The sequence below is a fragment of the Geotrypetes seraphini genome, chromosome 5 (assembly GCF_902459505.1).
Source record: "Geotrypetes seraphini chromosome 5, aGeoSer1.1, whole genome shotgun sequence".
Classification (NCBI taxonomy): domain Eukaryota; kingdom Metazoa; phylum Chordata; class Amphibia; order Gymnophiona; family Dermophiidae; genus Geotrypetes; species Geotrypetes seraphini.
The window spans coordinates 208,640,696-208,657,786 of NC_047088.1; the positions used below are offsets into that span (position 1 = coordinate 208,640,696).

Below are 17,091 nucleotides of genomic sequence, written 5' to 3' on the forward strand. Positions count from 1 at the left end.
GCCCTTGTCTCACTGTCCGATGCTCTACACCCAGGGAAAAGCTGATCCCATGGTAAAGGCCGAACTGAAACTTCCGCCTCAGTTCGGGTCACTCGCCCCGCCCCCGTCCCTAATTGGCCCTCTGACCCTGTCTATTCTTTACCTCTGTTTCCTCTTTCCTCCCCTTCTTTCTCTTTCCTCCCCGGGCAACGGCCTTGGCCATTTAGTCGCCACTGCCCCCTATAGGGTGGGGCGCTTATCCTTAAATGCAGCTTATTATAGTTACATATGGAAGTACAGTATATAAGTATAGTTTGTTCAATAAGTAATTATGCAACAATGTGGTGGAGTGGTGTTTCAGTGGTAAATTTCACACTATCTAACCTTTTATGTACAGAGACTCTGATTCTGAGATTGCTTTAAGAAAACTTGAATTTGCTTTAAATTAGTTAAGAAATAGTTAACCGTCCAGTACTGTCAGTTCTGAAGTTCAGAAAACCTTTCTTTCAAAGGCATAATGATCAGTCATGTGAAATCTAGTCACATTTTAGCCAGACAACATTGTGCTTTGTGAAGCTAGGTGGCTCATGCTGTTTGAATTTAAGTCTGACTGGCCTGCTGTAGCCTTTCTTCCTGTAATAGAGAAGAGAAGGTATGTGTTTTCTAATTCATGGTTTATCTCATTTGTCATAGCATATAGTGTGCTGACTTGTTTTGATTTGTTTCCTTATTCAAACATCAGAATAGCTTTTTATACTCAGAGTTTAATGTAATGTAATATATTTTAGTCACAGTTTGACTTTGATGCAACTGTACGTATTTTTAGGAAAGCAAAGCCTTGAGTGAATCTTTTAATAAAGGCAGTTAATAAATCCCAATAAATAGAATAGTAGAATCCCAATAAATAGAATAAAAGGAGAATTTGGGCTTATATGTATAATAGATCATGCCTTTGATATACTGTCTTTCTGTGATACAACCAAAGTGTATGGTCTTTTCCACATAGAGAAAAATCAAGTTTATTGTATCATGGTGTGTCCAAATTTTCAGGATATATCTGTAGATATGTCTGAAAGCTTCTTGTTTTACCTTTGTTGAGCGGAATAATTGAGAATTTACTATGGCATGTGGTGATATTTTACTGTGGGCTAAATTCATCAACATTATCTTCTTGGTCTGTTATAGGGGTAGTGATTTGGGTGGGATGGAGGGTGGAATGATATGGAAGCAACCTCTAGTTCATCATATTACAATGTTTGCCATGCAGAATTTACAGCTTGATAACCCCAGATGAAATTTAAAAGATAAAGCTGTTGGTACAGTTTGCTTATGTATGCTGTTTTTTGGTGGATTAATGGATTTTTTCCCCCTTGGCATTGCTGTTATAGGTGTTACACATCTTCATGTAAATATTTAAAAGAAGCAGACATTTGTGCCTTTTATTCCTACTTTCCGTTTATGCAGGTGAATTCATTCAGGCCAACAAAACGCATTTACTTACCATGCTCACCCCAGCAATCAGTCATTAGCTAGTTTAAAAAAGGATTGCATAATTTCCTAAAAAAAAAAAAAAAAGGAACAACGAAAGAACTGGAGATGTCAAAACCAACCTGCAGTTACAAATACTTTATTAATAGTTTGTCCAAAGTTCAAGAAAAAGTCCTAGAAGTGCAAAACAAATGTGGTCAAGGACTTTTTCTTGAACTTTGGACAAACTATTAATAAAGTATTTGTAACTGCAGGTTGGTTTTGACATCTCCAGTGCCTCTTCTTTTGTTCTGTTTTTCTCCAAGGCTTGGTACCTTCTTTTCTTTTTTTTTTTTTTTTTTTTTTTCCACATATCTAAAAAAAACCAAACAAAAGTACATAAGCCATTAAGCTTGGGAAAATCCTCTGCTTATTTCTAGGATAACCAGCATAAAATCTGTTTTACTCTTTTGGAATGTTGTCAGGATTGGCCACTATTGGAAATAGGATATTGAACTTGATGGACCTTTGGTCTGTCCTAGTATGGCAACTCTTATGTTGTTCTTAATAATAAGAATGTTATTGATTAGTCAACCTCTGCACTGCTTTTATTTATTGATGTTTTAGGGAACCAAATAAGCTATCATAGTAACAAAATAGGTGAAGGCAGATAAAGACCCAAATGGTCCATCCAATCTGCCCAAACTTACCCTCTCTTTAAAATTACTGATTTAATTTAAATTTTCCTCCTTCTTAGCTATTTCTGGGCCTGGATTTCTTTCTTCTTATCCCTTTGAACAAGAGGAATTATTTCACTCCTCTGTATGACTTCTGTACAAAAATTGAGTTTTGAGATTTTAGTTGTAAGATACTTCTTTCTGTTCGTTCTTGCTTATGAAATAGGCTGTTTCCTTTTACGAGGAAGTTGCTGGTGCAGCATTTGTAGAGGTTAATGATTAATAACTTGTAAACATTTACTACAGTTTGTTTTAAATATCTATCATCGTGGGTTTGTAAATCTTGATATAGCTGTATGCAAGTGTAATGTGATCTTGCCGTCAATGTCATTTTTTTTCCCAAGGGGCTTTAATTTATTTTTCACTTAGGCTTTATACAGTATATCCGTTTTCACTATTGTCTTAAGTTGCAGAATTAATTTGAAAGAAATTTAAACTAAATGCAGAAAGAGTGCTAATTTAAATTGGTAGATATTTGCTATTGATTCAGATATTGGAACTAACTACAAATAGACTAAATACATATACCCAAGTATTATGTTCATTTGTCAAAGACAAATTTGTTTTTAGGAAATGAATTATTTAAAAGAGAGGGAAACTTTAGAAATGTATTTTAATTTGACTGATATTTCAGGATTGCAAAGTTCCATTAGATTTTTCTTTATCAGATGAAACCCTTTCAAGCTTACAGATATTTGACTGAGTAAACCAGTAAATTTTAATGAATATATAGTTTTATCTTGATAGTATTCAGATCTGCCTATCTAGAGTAAACGCTTTTCTTTCTCTGATTTATGTGTTGGGTATAGTTAAATTGTGAGAAGCGGCTTCCATTTGAGATCTTAGTTAGCTGGCATGGTGGAATTATCAAGTACCGTATTTTCACGTAGATAACGCGCACCCGTGTAAAACGCGCACATGGGTATAGCGCGCGGAAAACACAAATTTATGTACAGAAATTTTTATATACCGCGCACACCCGTATACCGCGCATGCTGCCCGACTCTCCTCTGGCCACCCCGACTCTCCTTTTGCCCGCCCCGACTCTCCTCTCCCCCTTGAAGTCCTGTCCCCACCCTGAAAGCCTGATGCACCCCCGACATCCGATTCACCCCCCCCCCTCAGGACCACTCGCACGCATCCGCACCCCCACCCTGAAGGACTGCTCGCACCCCCACAGCCTCCCGACCCCCCCCCCCCATCATGTAGAAGCTCCTACCGGTGTCCTGCTGCTTCCTCTTGGCAGTCCCGCCCTTTCTCTGACGTCAAGCCCTCTTGCCCCGCCGACTCCCTGACACGATCGGGACAAGAGGGAGCTCAAGCCCTCTTGCCCCAGCCAACCGCGGCACCCCCCACATGATTGGGGTAAGAGGGAGCTCAAGCCCTCTTGCCCCCCCCCCCGACTCCCCGACACAATCGGGGCAAAAGGGAGCCCAAGCCCTCTTGCCCCACCGACTCCCCAACTCCCCGACAATATCGGGCCAGGAGGGAGCCCAAGCCCTCCTGGCTCTGGCGACCCCCCCCTGCTAGTTCGGGCCAGGAGGGAGCCCAAGCCCTCCTGGCTCTGGCGACCCCCCCGTTAGTTGTTCGGGCCAGAAGGAAGCCCAAGTCCTCCTGGCCCTGGCGACCCCCACCCCGCTAGTTGTTCGGGCCTGGAGGGAGCCCAAACCTTCCTGGCCATGGCGACCCCCTACCGCCACCCCGCACTACATTACGGGCAGGAGGGATCCCAGGCTCTCCTGCCCTTGACGCAAACCCCCCTCCCCCAACGACCGCCCCCCCAGCTGACCCGCGACCCCCCTGGTCGACCCCCATGACACCCACACACCCCTTCCCCGTACCTTTGTGTAGTTGGCCGGACAGACGGGAGCCAAACCCGCCTGTCCGGCAGGCAGCCAACAACGGAATGAGGCCGGAATGGCCCATCTGTCCCAAAGCTCCGCCTACTGGTGGGGCCTAAGGCGCCTGGGCCAATCAGAATAGGCCCGGGAGCCTTAGGTCCCTCCTGGGGGCGGGGCCTGATGCACATGGGCCCAACCCGACCATGTGCCCAAGGCCCCGCCCCCAGGAGGGACCTAAGGCTTCCGGGCCTATTCTGATTGGCCCAGGCGCCTTAGGCCCCACCAGTAGGCGGAGTTTTGGGACGGATGGGCCAATCCGGCCTCATTCCGTCATTGGCTGGCTGCCGGACAGGCGGGTTTGGCTCCCGTCTGTCCGGCCAACTACACAAAGGTACGGGGAAGGGGGGTGGGGGTGTCGTGGGGGTCGGCCAGGGGGGTCGCGGGTCGGCTAGGGGGGCGGTTGGCGGTCATTGGGGGGATGGGGGTTTGCGTCGAGGGCAGGAGAGCCTGGGATCCCTCCTGCCCGTAATGTAGTGCGGGGTGGGGGTTGGGGGTCGCCATGGCCAGGAAGGTTTGGGCTCCCTCCTGGCCTGAACAACTAGCGGGGTGGGGGTCGCCAGGGCCAGGAGGACTTGGGCTCCCTCCTGGCCCGAACAACTAGCGGGGGGGGGGGGGGTCGCCAGAGCCAGGAGGGCTTGGGCTCCCTCCTGGCCCGATATTGTCGGGGAGTTGGGGAGTCGGCGGGGCAAGAGGGCTTGTGCTCCCTTTTGCCCCTGTCGTGTCGGGGAGTCGGGGGGGGCAAGAGGGCTTGACGTCAGAGAAAGGGCGGGACCGCCGGAAGAGGAAGCAGCGCAGGCGCAAGGCACACAGAAGGGCCGGGACCGCCAAGAGGAAGCAGCAGGACACCGGTAGGAGCTTCTACATGATGGGGGGGGGGGTCCGGAGGCTGTGGGGGTGCGAGCGGTCCTTCAGGCTGGGGGTGCGGGTGCGGGTGGGAGTGCGTGCGAGCGGTCCTTCGGGGTGGGGGTGCGGGTGCGTGCAAGCGGTCCTTCGGGGTGGGGGTGCGAGTGGTGCGGGGGGGGGGTGAATCGGACGTCGGGGGGGAACTATGTAAAAAAAATTTTGTACAACGCGCTCACACGTATAACGCGCAAGGTTATGCGCGGTTTGTAAAAATCGTGTATAATGCGCGCGTTATATGCGTGAAAATACGGTATATTTACCGAGAGGGATCCCCTGGATCCTCTGATCTGGTTGGTACTTATCATTGATATCAAATACGGTATATTTACCGAGAGGGATCCCCTGGATCCTCTGATCTGGTTGGTACTTATCATTGATATCAGCTTGCATGGATAGGGGGCCCATTATCTGAGACAAGTGGTACTAAGAGTGTAGCAGTATTACAAAGAGGGTTGTCTGGATTTGCTTCTGGGTGGAATGCAATTTTTAAGGGATCTTGTTTTATAGGTAGGGTTGAAGGACTCAGGTAGCTCATCCATGTCTGTTTTAATCACTCACACAATAAGCAAGCCTCTAATCCCTTATTTGTCCTGTTTGTCTGTTTTGATTAAATTGTAAATTCTGTCGAGCAGGTATTGTCTCTTACTGTGTATGTCTAGTAGTGCTATAGAAATGATTAGTAGAAGCTCAGCCAGCTGTGTGCCTTTTTTGGTAAGAAATCAAGCAAGTTTGATCCCCTTGTGGGAGGCGGGGGAGGGTTGTACCCCATTGAGGCCTTAAGTTTGATCCTGTGGTCCCTAACCAAGCACCTTTGAGCTTTTTAAGCAGGTCTCACTGAAGGATTTGTTCTAGTTAAAGACATTCTTTTTGATGGCTAACTGTTCTTTCCAATAGGATGGTGCCACCTTTTCTTCTAAAGGTGTTTCTCCCCTCTCAACTGAATCAGAAGGGTCTTGGTTCCACTTAGACCTTTCATAAGCTGGATGTTCACAGAGCCATCCTGAGCTTTTCATAAGTTAGACCAACCAATAGATGACAAACCCATGACAGAGCACAAACTCATAGTGCTTCCCTATGTCCGAAGAGTGATGGACTGCATAGATAAATGGCTAAAGAACAGCTTACAGTGCACCACAAAAGCTAGAATCTATACTTACATATGAAAAAACAACTACTTCTGCACCCCAAACCCACAAAGTTGTGAAAAATTGAAAGAGGACCTTGTAAGACTGGGAGTCAAAATGTCAGATGACATTTAATGTGAGCAGGTACAAAGTGATGCATGTGGGAAAGAGGAACCTGCACTTATAGCTGCATGATGCAGGGTTCCACGTTAGAAGTCACTGCCCAAGAAAAGGATCTAGGTCTCATTGTTGAGGATACATTGAAACCTTCAGCTCAATGTGCTGTGGCAAATAGAATGTTAGGAATTATCAGAAAAGGAATGAAAAAGAAAGATGAAAATTTTATAATGTTCTTTTATCGCTCTATGGAAAGGCCACACCTTGAACACTATGTGCAATTCTGGTCATTGTATCTAAAAAAAGATATAGCGAAATTAGAAAATATACAGAGGAAAGGCTAAAGTGGCTAGGGCTCTTCAGTTTGGAGAAGAGATGGCTCAGGGATGATATAATGAGGTCTATAAAATACTGAGTGAAGTGGAAAGGGTTTACTCTTTCAAAAAATACTAGAACTAGGGGGCATGCAATGAAGCTATTTAGTAGTAGATTTAAAACAAACCAGAGAAAATATTTCTTCACACAATGTGTAATTAAACTCTGGAATTCGTTGCCGGAGAATGTGGTGAAATCAGTTAGCTTAGCAGGTTTTAAAAAAGGGTTGGATAGTTTCTTAAAAGAGAAGTCCATAGGCCATTATTGAAATGGCTTGGGAAAATGAACAGCTTTATTCCTAGGCTAAGCAGCATATTTGGGATCTAGTTAGGTACTTGGGACCTGGGTTGGACACTGTTGGAAACAGTGTACTGGGCTTGATGGGCTTTCAGTTTGTTCCAGTATAGCAATTCTTTTGTGCGTAGATTCTTATTAAGTTTATGAAATCCCTGCCATTGTGGCCAGTTGTACCTTCGTAAAACTGGCTGCACCATAGAAAAAAGGCTGCAAAAGTATGAGACATACCACAGAAAAATCAGCTTTAGCTCTCCTTGCTAAAACTGGTCATATGATTAGATTTGAGAACACAGGTTCATGGTGAAAGATCATTTGTGGCATAGCAAGACACCTACATAATATCAGTGGATACTAAAATGGTTAAGGGGCAGGAGGAGTTGCCGTACAGTGAGAGAGTAGAGAAACTGGGCCTCTTCTCCCTTGAAAAGAGGAGACTGAAAGGGGACATGATTGAAACATTCAAGATAATGAAGGGAATAGACTTAGTATATAAAAACAGGTTGTTCAATCAATCCAAGGTAGAGAGAACGAGAGGACACTCTCTAAAGTTAAAAGGGGATAGATTCCGTACAAACGTAAGGAAGTTCTTCACCCAGAGAGTGGTAGAAAACTGGAATGCTCTTCCAGAAGCTGTTATAGGGGAAAACACCCTCCAGGGATTTTAGACAAAGTTAGATAAGTTCCTGCTGAACCAAAACGTATGCAGGTAAGGCTAGTCTCAGTTAGGGCACTGGTCTTTGACCTAAGGGCTGCCGCATGAGCGGACTGCTGGGCACGATGGACCACTAGTCTGACCCAGCAGTGGCAATTCTTATGTTCTTACGTTAACCACTCTTTCGGAAGAAAAGGGTTCCAGGGGAGATCTGGGAAATTACAGACCAGTAAGCCTGACTTCAGTGTCAGGCAAAATGATGGAAACAATTATAAAAAATAAAATTGTGGAACACATAGACAGAGTTCAGCCGAGGGAGGTCTTGCCTCACCAATTTGCTTCACTTCTTTGAAGGTGTGAATAAACATGAATAAAGGAGAGTCGGTTGATGTAATGTATCTAGATTTTCAGAAAGCTCTTGACAATGTTCCTCATGAGAGGCTCCTGAGTAAATTAAAGAGTCATGGGATAGGTGTCAAAATTCAGTTGTGGATTATGAATTGGTTATTGGATAGAAAACAGAAGGCAGGGTTAAATAGTCATTTTTCTCAATGGAGGAGAGTAAACAGTGGAGGGCTGCAGAAATCTGTACTGGGACTGGTGCTATTTAACTTATTTATAAATAATCTGGAAATTGAAACGATGAGTGAGGTGATTAAATTTGCAACGACACTAAACTATTCAAAGTTGTGAAAAATTGCAGGCAGACCTTAGGAAATTGGAAGACTGGCCAGATGAAATATAAGTGTACAAATGCAAAGTGATGCACATTGGGAATAATAATCCAAATCACAGTTACTGGATCCTAGGGTCCACCTTGGGGGTTAGTGCCCAAGAAAAGGATATGGGTATAGTCATAGACAGTATGATGAAACCTTCCATCCAATGTGTGTTGGCCAAAAAAGCATACAGGATGCTAGGAATTATTTAGAAAAGGATGGTTAACAAGACTAAGAATGTTATAATGCCTCTGTATCGCTCTATGGTGCGATCTCACCTGGAGTATTGTGATCAGTTCCGGTCTCCTTATCTCAAGAAATATATAGCAGCACTAGAAAAGAACATAAGAATAGCCTCACCGGGTCAGACCAATGGTCCATCAAGCCCAGTAGCCCGTTCCCACTTCAGGCCATTTCAGGTGTAGCAATATTCCATGCTACCGATCCAGAGCAAGCAGTGGCTTCCCCTGTGTCTTTCTCAATAACAGACTATGGACTTTTCCTCCAAACATTTCTTAAAACCAACTACGTTATCCACTCTTACCACATCTTCTGGCAACATGTTCCAGAGCTTAACTATTCTCTGAGTGAAAAAAAATTTCCTTCAATTGATTTTAAAAGTATTTCTCTGTAACTTCGAGTGTCCCCCTAGTCTTTGTAATTTTTGATGGAGTGAAAATCGATCCACTCATACCCCTTCTACTCCACTCAGGATTTTGTAGACTGCAATAATATCTCCCATCAGCCATCTCTTTTCCAAACTGAAGAGCCCTAACCATTTTAGTGTTTCCTCATATGAGAGGACAATGATGTGCTTTCTTAGATGGGGGTGGGGGGGGGGGGGAGAGTAAAAAGCATGGAAATGCAACAATGTGCATTCTTTGATATTGAAACTTTCTGAATGACTTGTAATTGTAATCATAATTTTAATTGTTTCAGGTACATCGTTTGCCATAAACTTCTCATGTTTTTCCCTGTGAGACTCTTAATTATCTTATTGCTTTCTATATCTCTTGACACTGTGTGACCTCTATCTTTTTTTTTTTTTGTACCATGTTGTGTTCTTTACTATATATTAATAAGTAAAACTTTTGGAACTGAAAAAAAAAAAAGCTTGTCTTTTCTGGTCTTCCTGTTTAACCCTGAATCTGTGCCTAAGTGGTGAGTCCTGTCTCTCCTGCATCCCCATGTCCCCAGTATCCATTACCCCCCCCCCCCCACACACACACACACCCCTTCTCTCCTTATCCAGTATCCTACCATGCCTCCTCCTTTTCACAAAATCCATCAATCTGCCCTTTATGCAGCTGTATATGCTATTGCTCTCACTCCCAGCATCACTTACAATCCTTCTGGCCCCTGACTTGTGGAAGAATTTGATGTTTGTTTGTTTTTTGCATTCATGAGAACGGGTGCTTTCTATTCCTGCCACTCTGCAGTTCTTCATCCGGCTCTGCCAGCACTGCAGGAGAGCTTAACTAACAAGAACTGGCACTTCTTGTCTGTTGTGAGAAACAGGAAGTGCTAGATATCGCTTTTTTAAAGTTCTTCCATTGTGCCAGCAGAGCTGGACAGAGAAGCAGGAGGAAAGTTGCTACTGTTGAGAAGGGCTTTGGTGAGGCAGGCTTTCAGTTCATTAAGACAATGCCTCAGCCCAATTCAAATGTTGTATTCACTAGCCTGCAATATTGAGGTACTGTGGGTTAGTGAGTCTCACAATTTTCCTATGGTAAAATAGCACATTTGCATGTATTAGTAAGTTTGGGGCAAACTTTGTATGTGAGATGGTGGTGGGTGAAATTATTTTTCCAAAGTCACAAAGTACATTAGTAAGATTTCAACCCTCATTTCCTCTGTTCTCAACCTGCTACTCCTCCACGCCAAATAAGCATACAGGTCTTTTGATTATAATATTACTTAATACCAACAGTTTTTTTCTGCATGCTTGATGAATTTTAGCAGCTTGTTCAGGTTTATTTATGATCGATCTACTATTTCTTTTTTTATTTTTTAATTCCTCAGAAGAAGAACTAAAGGCAAAGCTCCTCTCCCACCAACTGAAGTAAAATACATTGGCAAATCAACATCATCTGATGTGTTACAATCTAACAGTTACATAATGGAGCAAAAAGAGAATATGATTGATAAAGAGATAGAATTAACAGTGGTTCTGCCAGGGGACGTAACAACATCAACCACTGTTAATGGCAGGTATGTTTTTAACCCCTTTTTTAAAGGCCATGGTTTCCAGTTGCTCTCTGCCACCTTCTGTCTTGCTGTCTTCTGCAGAAATGCAAGCAAATATTTAGGGAATTCCAAGGAGTCCAGCCTTTTCTACTATTGCTTAAGGTTGCTTACCTAGAAGCCCTTTTACTAAACTGTATTAGATGCTATATGCTCCTAACGCAGTTTAAAATGACAATACTGCAGGACATACTCAAGTGTCCTGTGGTAATTGGCAAATGTGTGCATACTAATTTCATGCTAATTTTTTTGTTGTTGAGAGCATATTGGGGGCAGAGTGTGGTTATTCCTTCGCTAAACAGTTAGTGCATTTATATTAGCGTATGCTAACTGTTTGGCACAGGAATACTGTGTGAGCTTTACCCCCTACTAAATGGATGGTGGTAAGTGCCCACAGAGTAATTTTTTTTTAATGGCTGCTCACTAATGGCAAAACCAATTTTGAATTGCGTATAGTTGGATTAAGCATAAAGGGAGGTAGGGAGAGAGTTTCAGAGGGAAGGGGCAATGAAGAAAAACGTAGATAGTTGAGTCAACTTGAGCATACATGGAACAGGGGGAGGTGAAGAAATTTAAGATGTTCCAGCTGTGTTAGATGGGAAGAATGCTGCTTCCCTTTATCTGCTCATAGTCAAGCAACTTAATACCAAGTATTGGCAGAATATTCATTTAAACCATTCAGCAAAATATTGTGCCCAAGTTGATGATATGACTTGGATATGTCAACATTTTACAATCAGGCAGTGAGTTGTGGAATAGTTTACCTTTGGAATGCAGATTAATTCCCAAGTATATATTGTTTCAGAAATATTTGAAAACTTTCTTATTTCATCAACTTGTTTTAACTGAAATTTAGGCTGTATTGTTATAGAAATTAAATGTACTTCCTAGGTGTGCTTATTCCTTTGGTTTTAACCTGCAATGATCCCCCCCCCTCAACACACACACACACTTGAGGGTCAGCACTCAAGAAAAGAATCTGGGTATCATCGTAGACAATATGCTGAAGCCTTCCGCCCAATGTGTGGTGGTGGACAAGAAGGCAAACAGGATGCTAGGAATTATTAGAAAAAGGATGGTTAACAAGATTTAAAATATTAGAAATGCCTCTTTATCGCTCAATGGTGCCGACCTCACCTTGAGTATTGTGCTCAGTTCTGGTCTCTTTATCTCAAAAAAGATATAGCGGCACTACAAGAAGTTCAAAGAAGATTGACCAAGATGATAAAGGGGATGGAACTCCTATCATATGAGGAAAGACTAAAAAGGTTAGGGCTCTTCAGTTTGGGAGGGGAGATATGATTGAAGTCTACAAAATCCTGAGTGATGTAGAACAGGTACAAGTGGATCGATTTTCTTTTTTTTTTTTTTTTCCTGCAACCAGATTTACAAAGACTAGCGGACATTTGAAGTTAGAGTAATGCCTTTAAAACTAATAGTAGGAAATATTTTTTCACTCGGAGAATAATTAATCTCTAGAATGCATTGCCAGAGGATGTGGTATGAGTAGTTAATGTAGCTGCTTTTAAAAAAAGGTTTGGACAAGTTCCTGGAGGAAAAACCCATAGTCTGCTGTTGAGACAGACATGGGACAGTTGCATGGAATTAGAGAATGACACGGGGAAAAAAATCTGTCCCCGTCACACCATCCTCTGCACCGCCCCGTCACCGCCATTCCCTTCACCACCCCGTCACCGCCACTGCCATCCCATTCACCATCCCTGCTGCATCCATATAAGCCTTAGTACTGTAATATTTAGCTTATTAATATTTAGCTTATTCCTTTCTTATAAATCAAAGTTCCTGCTGCTGAACTAGAGAAAGAGATGTTCAGCTGGCAGGGCTTTGTTTATAAATTTTTATCAACACAACTAATATACTACTTTATCCTAAAGCAAAAAATAAATTAAAAAATATAATTTTTTTTTTCTACCTTTGTTGTCTGGTCTCTGCTTTCCACATCTTCTCATTCAATTCCTTCCATCCACTGTGTGTCTTCTCTCTTTGTCTTCCATTTGCTGTTACTGTGCCTCTCCCTTCACCCCTCCCCCCCCAATTGGTCTAGCACCCATCTTCTTCTCTCTGCTCCCCCATAGTCTGGCATCTGTCTTCTTCCCACTCTGTCTTCCACATTTCCCTTCAGGATCTGTTCCTCTCCACCCTCCTTCAATGTCTATCCTATTCCTTTCCACCACCACCCTTCCCTCCCTCCTTTACCATCTATTCCTTTATACCTCCCTTCAGCTCCTCTCACTTGGCCTATCTATCTAGCTTCCTCCCTCTTATTTTCATGGCACGTTACAATGTAATTTGTGCAAGCCACTGGAGCCTGCGAGCTCGGTCCCTGTCCCATCCCCACAAACCATTTCGCTTCTGTGCTCCTATTTTCCCCATTTCTAATATCTCCCCTATGTATCTGCCATTGCCCCCCCCCTGTGTCCATATACCATCCCCATGGCATGTCCCCTTTATGTCTCTGTCACTATGCCCCATGCACATAATTTCCCCTCTTTCTGTTACCTTCCTGTGTCCAGATTTCCCCTATCTTCCTCTTCCATACCAGTGTGTCTCTTCTTTCAACTCCATCTAGCTTTTTTCCCTTTTTCTTCCCCCACCCCTTGCTTCTAGCATCTGGCTCACATGCCTGTCCTTCCCTTTCTTTCCTGCTGTGGGTTTTTCTTTCCGTCTTAATCCCCTTGGCCCAGAATCCTTTTCCCTTTCACTCCCTCCTTCCAGTTTGAGCCTGGTTGGGCAGAAGCAATGCGCTGTTCCTTCATCTCCAAGGTAATATGCTATATTAATGTGGTATTGCACCTGGTAAGTTTGCAACCACCACTTCCTCTTCCCTCAACATGCAATAGAGGTAGACAGCTCATAATAGTGAAAGCGGTTTCTAGAACTGCACATCTAGATAACCAAAGTTCCAAATAAGCAGGTAGGGTAGATGGTGTTATTTAGTACAAAACATTCATTCTTCTTACACCTTAAGTACCAACCACTACTCCAACAAATAATGAACAATGGCAACTAGTGCATTACAGGCGATTGATGTGGCACATGTTGTTCTCAGCGTTAACCAAAAAACGATGCTCTCTAGTAGAAATGCATGTAACATATCTTACAGATGGATTGCGTGGTCCCTGCAGCCCCCACCCGCCTGCCCAATCGATCCTAGTGTTTAGCCAGCTCTCTCCCTTCTCCTCACCTTAGTTTGCAGGCTTTCTTTTTCGGCGACCTGCACGCTTTCCCAAAGAGCCGCGCATGCGCGGCTGCTCAGTGTTCAATCTTCTGCTCTGCTGCAACTTCCTGTTTCCGGTTGCGTCAGAGCAGAAGATCGAAACTGAGCAGCAGCGGGTGCACGGTTCTTTGATAGTGTGCGGGTTGCCGAAAAAGAAAACCTACAAACTAAGGTGAGGAGAAGGGAGAGTGCTGGCTAAACACTAGAATCGATTGGGCAGGCGGGTGGTGGCTGCGGGGACCGCGTGATCCTTTTGCCTCTCTGCGGAGACAAGACCATTCACCGCTCCACGAGGCGGTGAATGGCCTTGTCCCCATCCCCGCAGCGACTGCTAGTTTTCATTCCCCGTTTTGGCGGGTTACCCGCGGCTAAACGTGGCTAGCCGCGGGTAACCGCCACCGTGTCATTCTCTACATGGAATGCTGCTGTTATCTGGGTTTTTGCCAAGTACTTGCATCTTGGATTTGCCTCCATGAGGATGGGATACTGGGCTAGATGGACCATTGGTCTGACCTAGTAAGGCTATTCTTATGATGTTAGGTATAGGAGGGTTATGAGAATTGTATAAGTGTTAATGAATCAACAGGCAACCAATGAACCTCCCTAAAAACTGGAAAGATAAGATTGTTATCCTTTTTACATGTTGCCAGGCAGATGTATTTTGAAGTAACTGAACCTATGAATATACTGTTACAGTAGTATGAGTTGTATTTAGGCTTAAATCAAAGTAATCAAGTCACTATTCTCCAATAAACCCTTGCATTACACAGATAAACATAATATAGTGGTTGGGGCACCATCACATCTAAGTTTTGGGTTTCCATTATAAGATTTAAATCTAGCAAAAGCCCTAAGTACTGGACAAAATCATTCAGACAGGATATTTAATGATAGGCATCTGGCTCAACTATCAAGCATATCTACTTACCCAGTAACTTGATGAATCTCTAACCAGTCCATCATGGCTACAAAACAAAAAGATTCAATGTTGATATTGTAATCTCTTGGTTGTAACCAACTATGACACAAAGCTGATTGTCATTAGCATAAAAATGACAGCTAATCTTGAAGCTCAGCAAGCAAGACACTCGTATTCAAAACATTAAAAAGGATATGATAACATACCAAACCTTGTGCAATTTCACACAAGTTTTGCTGGGTTAGAAATTACAGTATATTCTTTAAAGAAAGCACTTCAGAACTATCCATCAAAGATTTCAACAAATCCCATGCCTTACCAACTATATCCACATTCACTAATCAATTTTATATTCTGCCTTTTCATGGATAAAAATGAGTTGATTACTGCAACTCTATTAATAGGAATCTGTATTGCCAATATGTGTTGCCTACATTGCTTTAAAGTTTTGCTCCTAGATAAATCAAAGGGGCATATATGATTTGGCTGCCAGTAAATCATAGTATCTCTTAAGATAATTTGGTATTCAAACTGTTTCATCTTGGAACTCCATAACTGTCTTGCTATATATATCATTCTGTATATGCTGAGATCACACCAAGTATATTCCATCTAGAATGCTGAGATCACACCAACAGAATCTTTTAGTAGTACCTTTATTTTAATGTATTTATTTAGAATCTATTTTATTGAGTCTGTTTTCAGTGCAGTAGATCCTTTGCTTTGGAACAATTTACCAAATTAATTACAGCTAGAATTTTCTTATATCTGCTTTAGCAAACAGTTAAAATAATTTTAATTCTGGATTTGTGCTTCCATGTTGAGTTTGCAACATTTTAAGCAAGCTGGTGCCAACCTTTTGGAATGACTAGTTTACTATTAACTAAACAGAGATACACCACTGTGTTCCTGAAACAAAACAACAGTCCATGCAATGGCTGTGTTTGCTCTGAATACCTACATGAACAGGTTTCATACCCCTCAGCCCTTTCTTCCATCTCTGGAGGAGTCCAAGGAAAAAACCTATCAGACACAAATGTGTAGTTTAAATATTCAAGGCCTTGGGAGTTCTTGGTGTCCTAGTAACTGTTAGAATACCAATCAAGAATCTCCCTGAATTACAAGTGACTTGGCCATTTTATTAAGTTTATGACATCACTTAATTCATTAGTAAATATATGTAGTTAGTACATCTTTCAAATGCAACACAATTGCTTCATTAAGGTTTAGTGATAAATTCCATACTCCAGAAATATCCTTTTGGTTAGTTTCAATCACATGATTTCTTGTCAATCTTATTTTATAGTAAATTTTCCTAGAAACAGACTTAGTTATTACATGCTATTTAGTTTCGCTCCTGTCAGTAATAGAGGGGATGTTCTATTTCAGTGCATCACACATCTTGTAACAACATGTTCATTTAGGGCACACTGATGTGTTCCCTGTTCTAGGACTTAGGCACTTCCTCTACTCTGTTAATAGAACAGGATGTAGCTGCTTTCACAATCGGAATCTCTCCTCCTCATACATTGAAGAAGCTGAGAGTGCTGACAAAAGCAGAAATGGAGAAAGCTTTGGATCCTTGGTACGTATCTTCTGCCTTATACAGCGATCTCTTGTTTTTTCATTTTTTTTCTAACCACAGTGCCTTCCTCAAGCTGGCACTGAAACATAAAGATGTAATAACTATGTATGTTTACTAATAAATTAAATAATGTCATAAACCTAATAAAATAGCTAGTAACAGGAGCAAAACTAAATAGCATGTGATAACTACGTCATTATTGTTGCTAGCACAGCAATGTACATCTTAATATATAGGAAGCACCTAAGGCTAATATCCTGGTTTTCAACTGTAAAAACTTTTGGTGTTGTTTTTGAGACACCCTGGAAAGGTCAGGAAAAAACATTTATTTTTGACCCCAGAAACATTCAAGCATGTTGCAGAAATACATCCAAACCACAGTATTTTGATCTGGCTTAAATGCAGATGTGGCGATCAAGGTGGTTCTTTGCGTACTAAGTTCCAATGATGATTCTAGAAACTCTGTTAAGTTCAAAACTTCACCTTCACCTTGCTCTCATGCTTGCAATTCTAATTTTCCTGCCTTAGTTGTTCCTATTAAATAATAAGCCTTAGTATCAGGTGGCATTCTCAGGACGTCCTATCATATACTTTTTAGCCATATCAATTGGTGTAATCAGTGGAGATCTCGGTAAGTTTAGAAATCTTAAATTATTTTTCCTCGCATGATTTTCCAGGTTCTCCATTCTTTTATGAATGTAGCCACTGTCTTTAAGTACAGATGTTCCCAGATTTGAATCTCCTGGACTTTAGCATCAAGAGTCTCAATCCTGTCAGCCTTTTGACCTGTTGCTTGAGCCTGAGCAATCACTGCTTGAGAAACAATAACTATAT

General features: G+C 42.4%; 1 protein-coding gene across 7 annotated transcripts in view; it reads left to right on the top strand.

The window, feature by feature from the left end:
- The window catches only part of COBLL1 (cordon-bleu WH2 repeat protein like 1), a 204,171-nt gene that overhangs the window by 104,734 nt on the left and 82,346 nt on the right, over window positions 1-17,091 (top strand). For 5 of the 7 annotated variants that reach the window (XM_033945070.1, XM_033945069.1, XM_033945066.1 and 2 more), the window contains one exon: window positions 10,294-10,482. In XM_033945070.1, coding sequence (XP_033800961.1) covers window positions 10,294-10,482 — 189 coding nt within the window. Of the gene's footprint in view, window positions 1-530; window positions 632-10,293; window positions 10,483-16,176; window positions 16,258-17,091 lie in introns of those variants that run through there. The other 2 variants (XM_033945067.1, XM_033945073.1) reach the window with 2 other exon arrangements.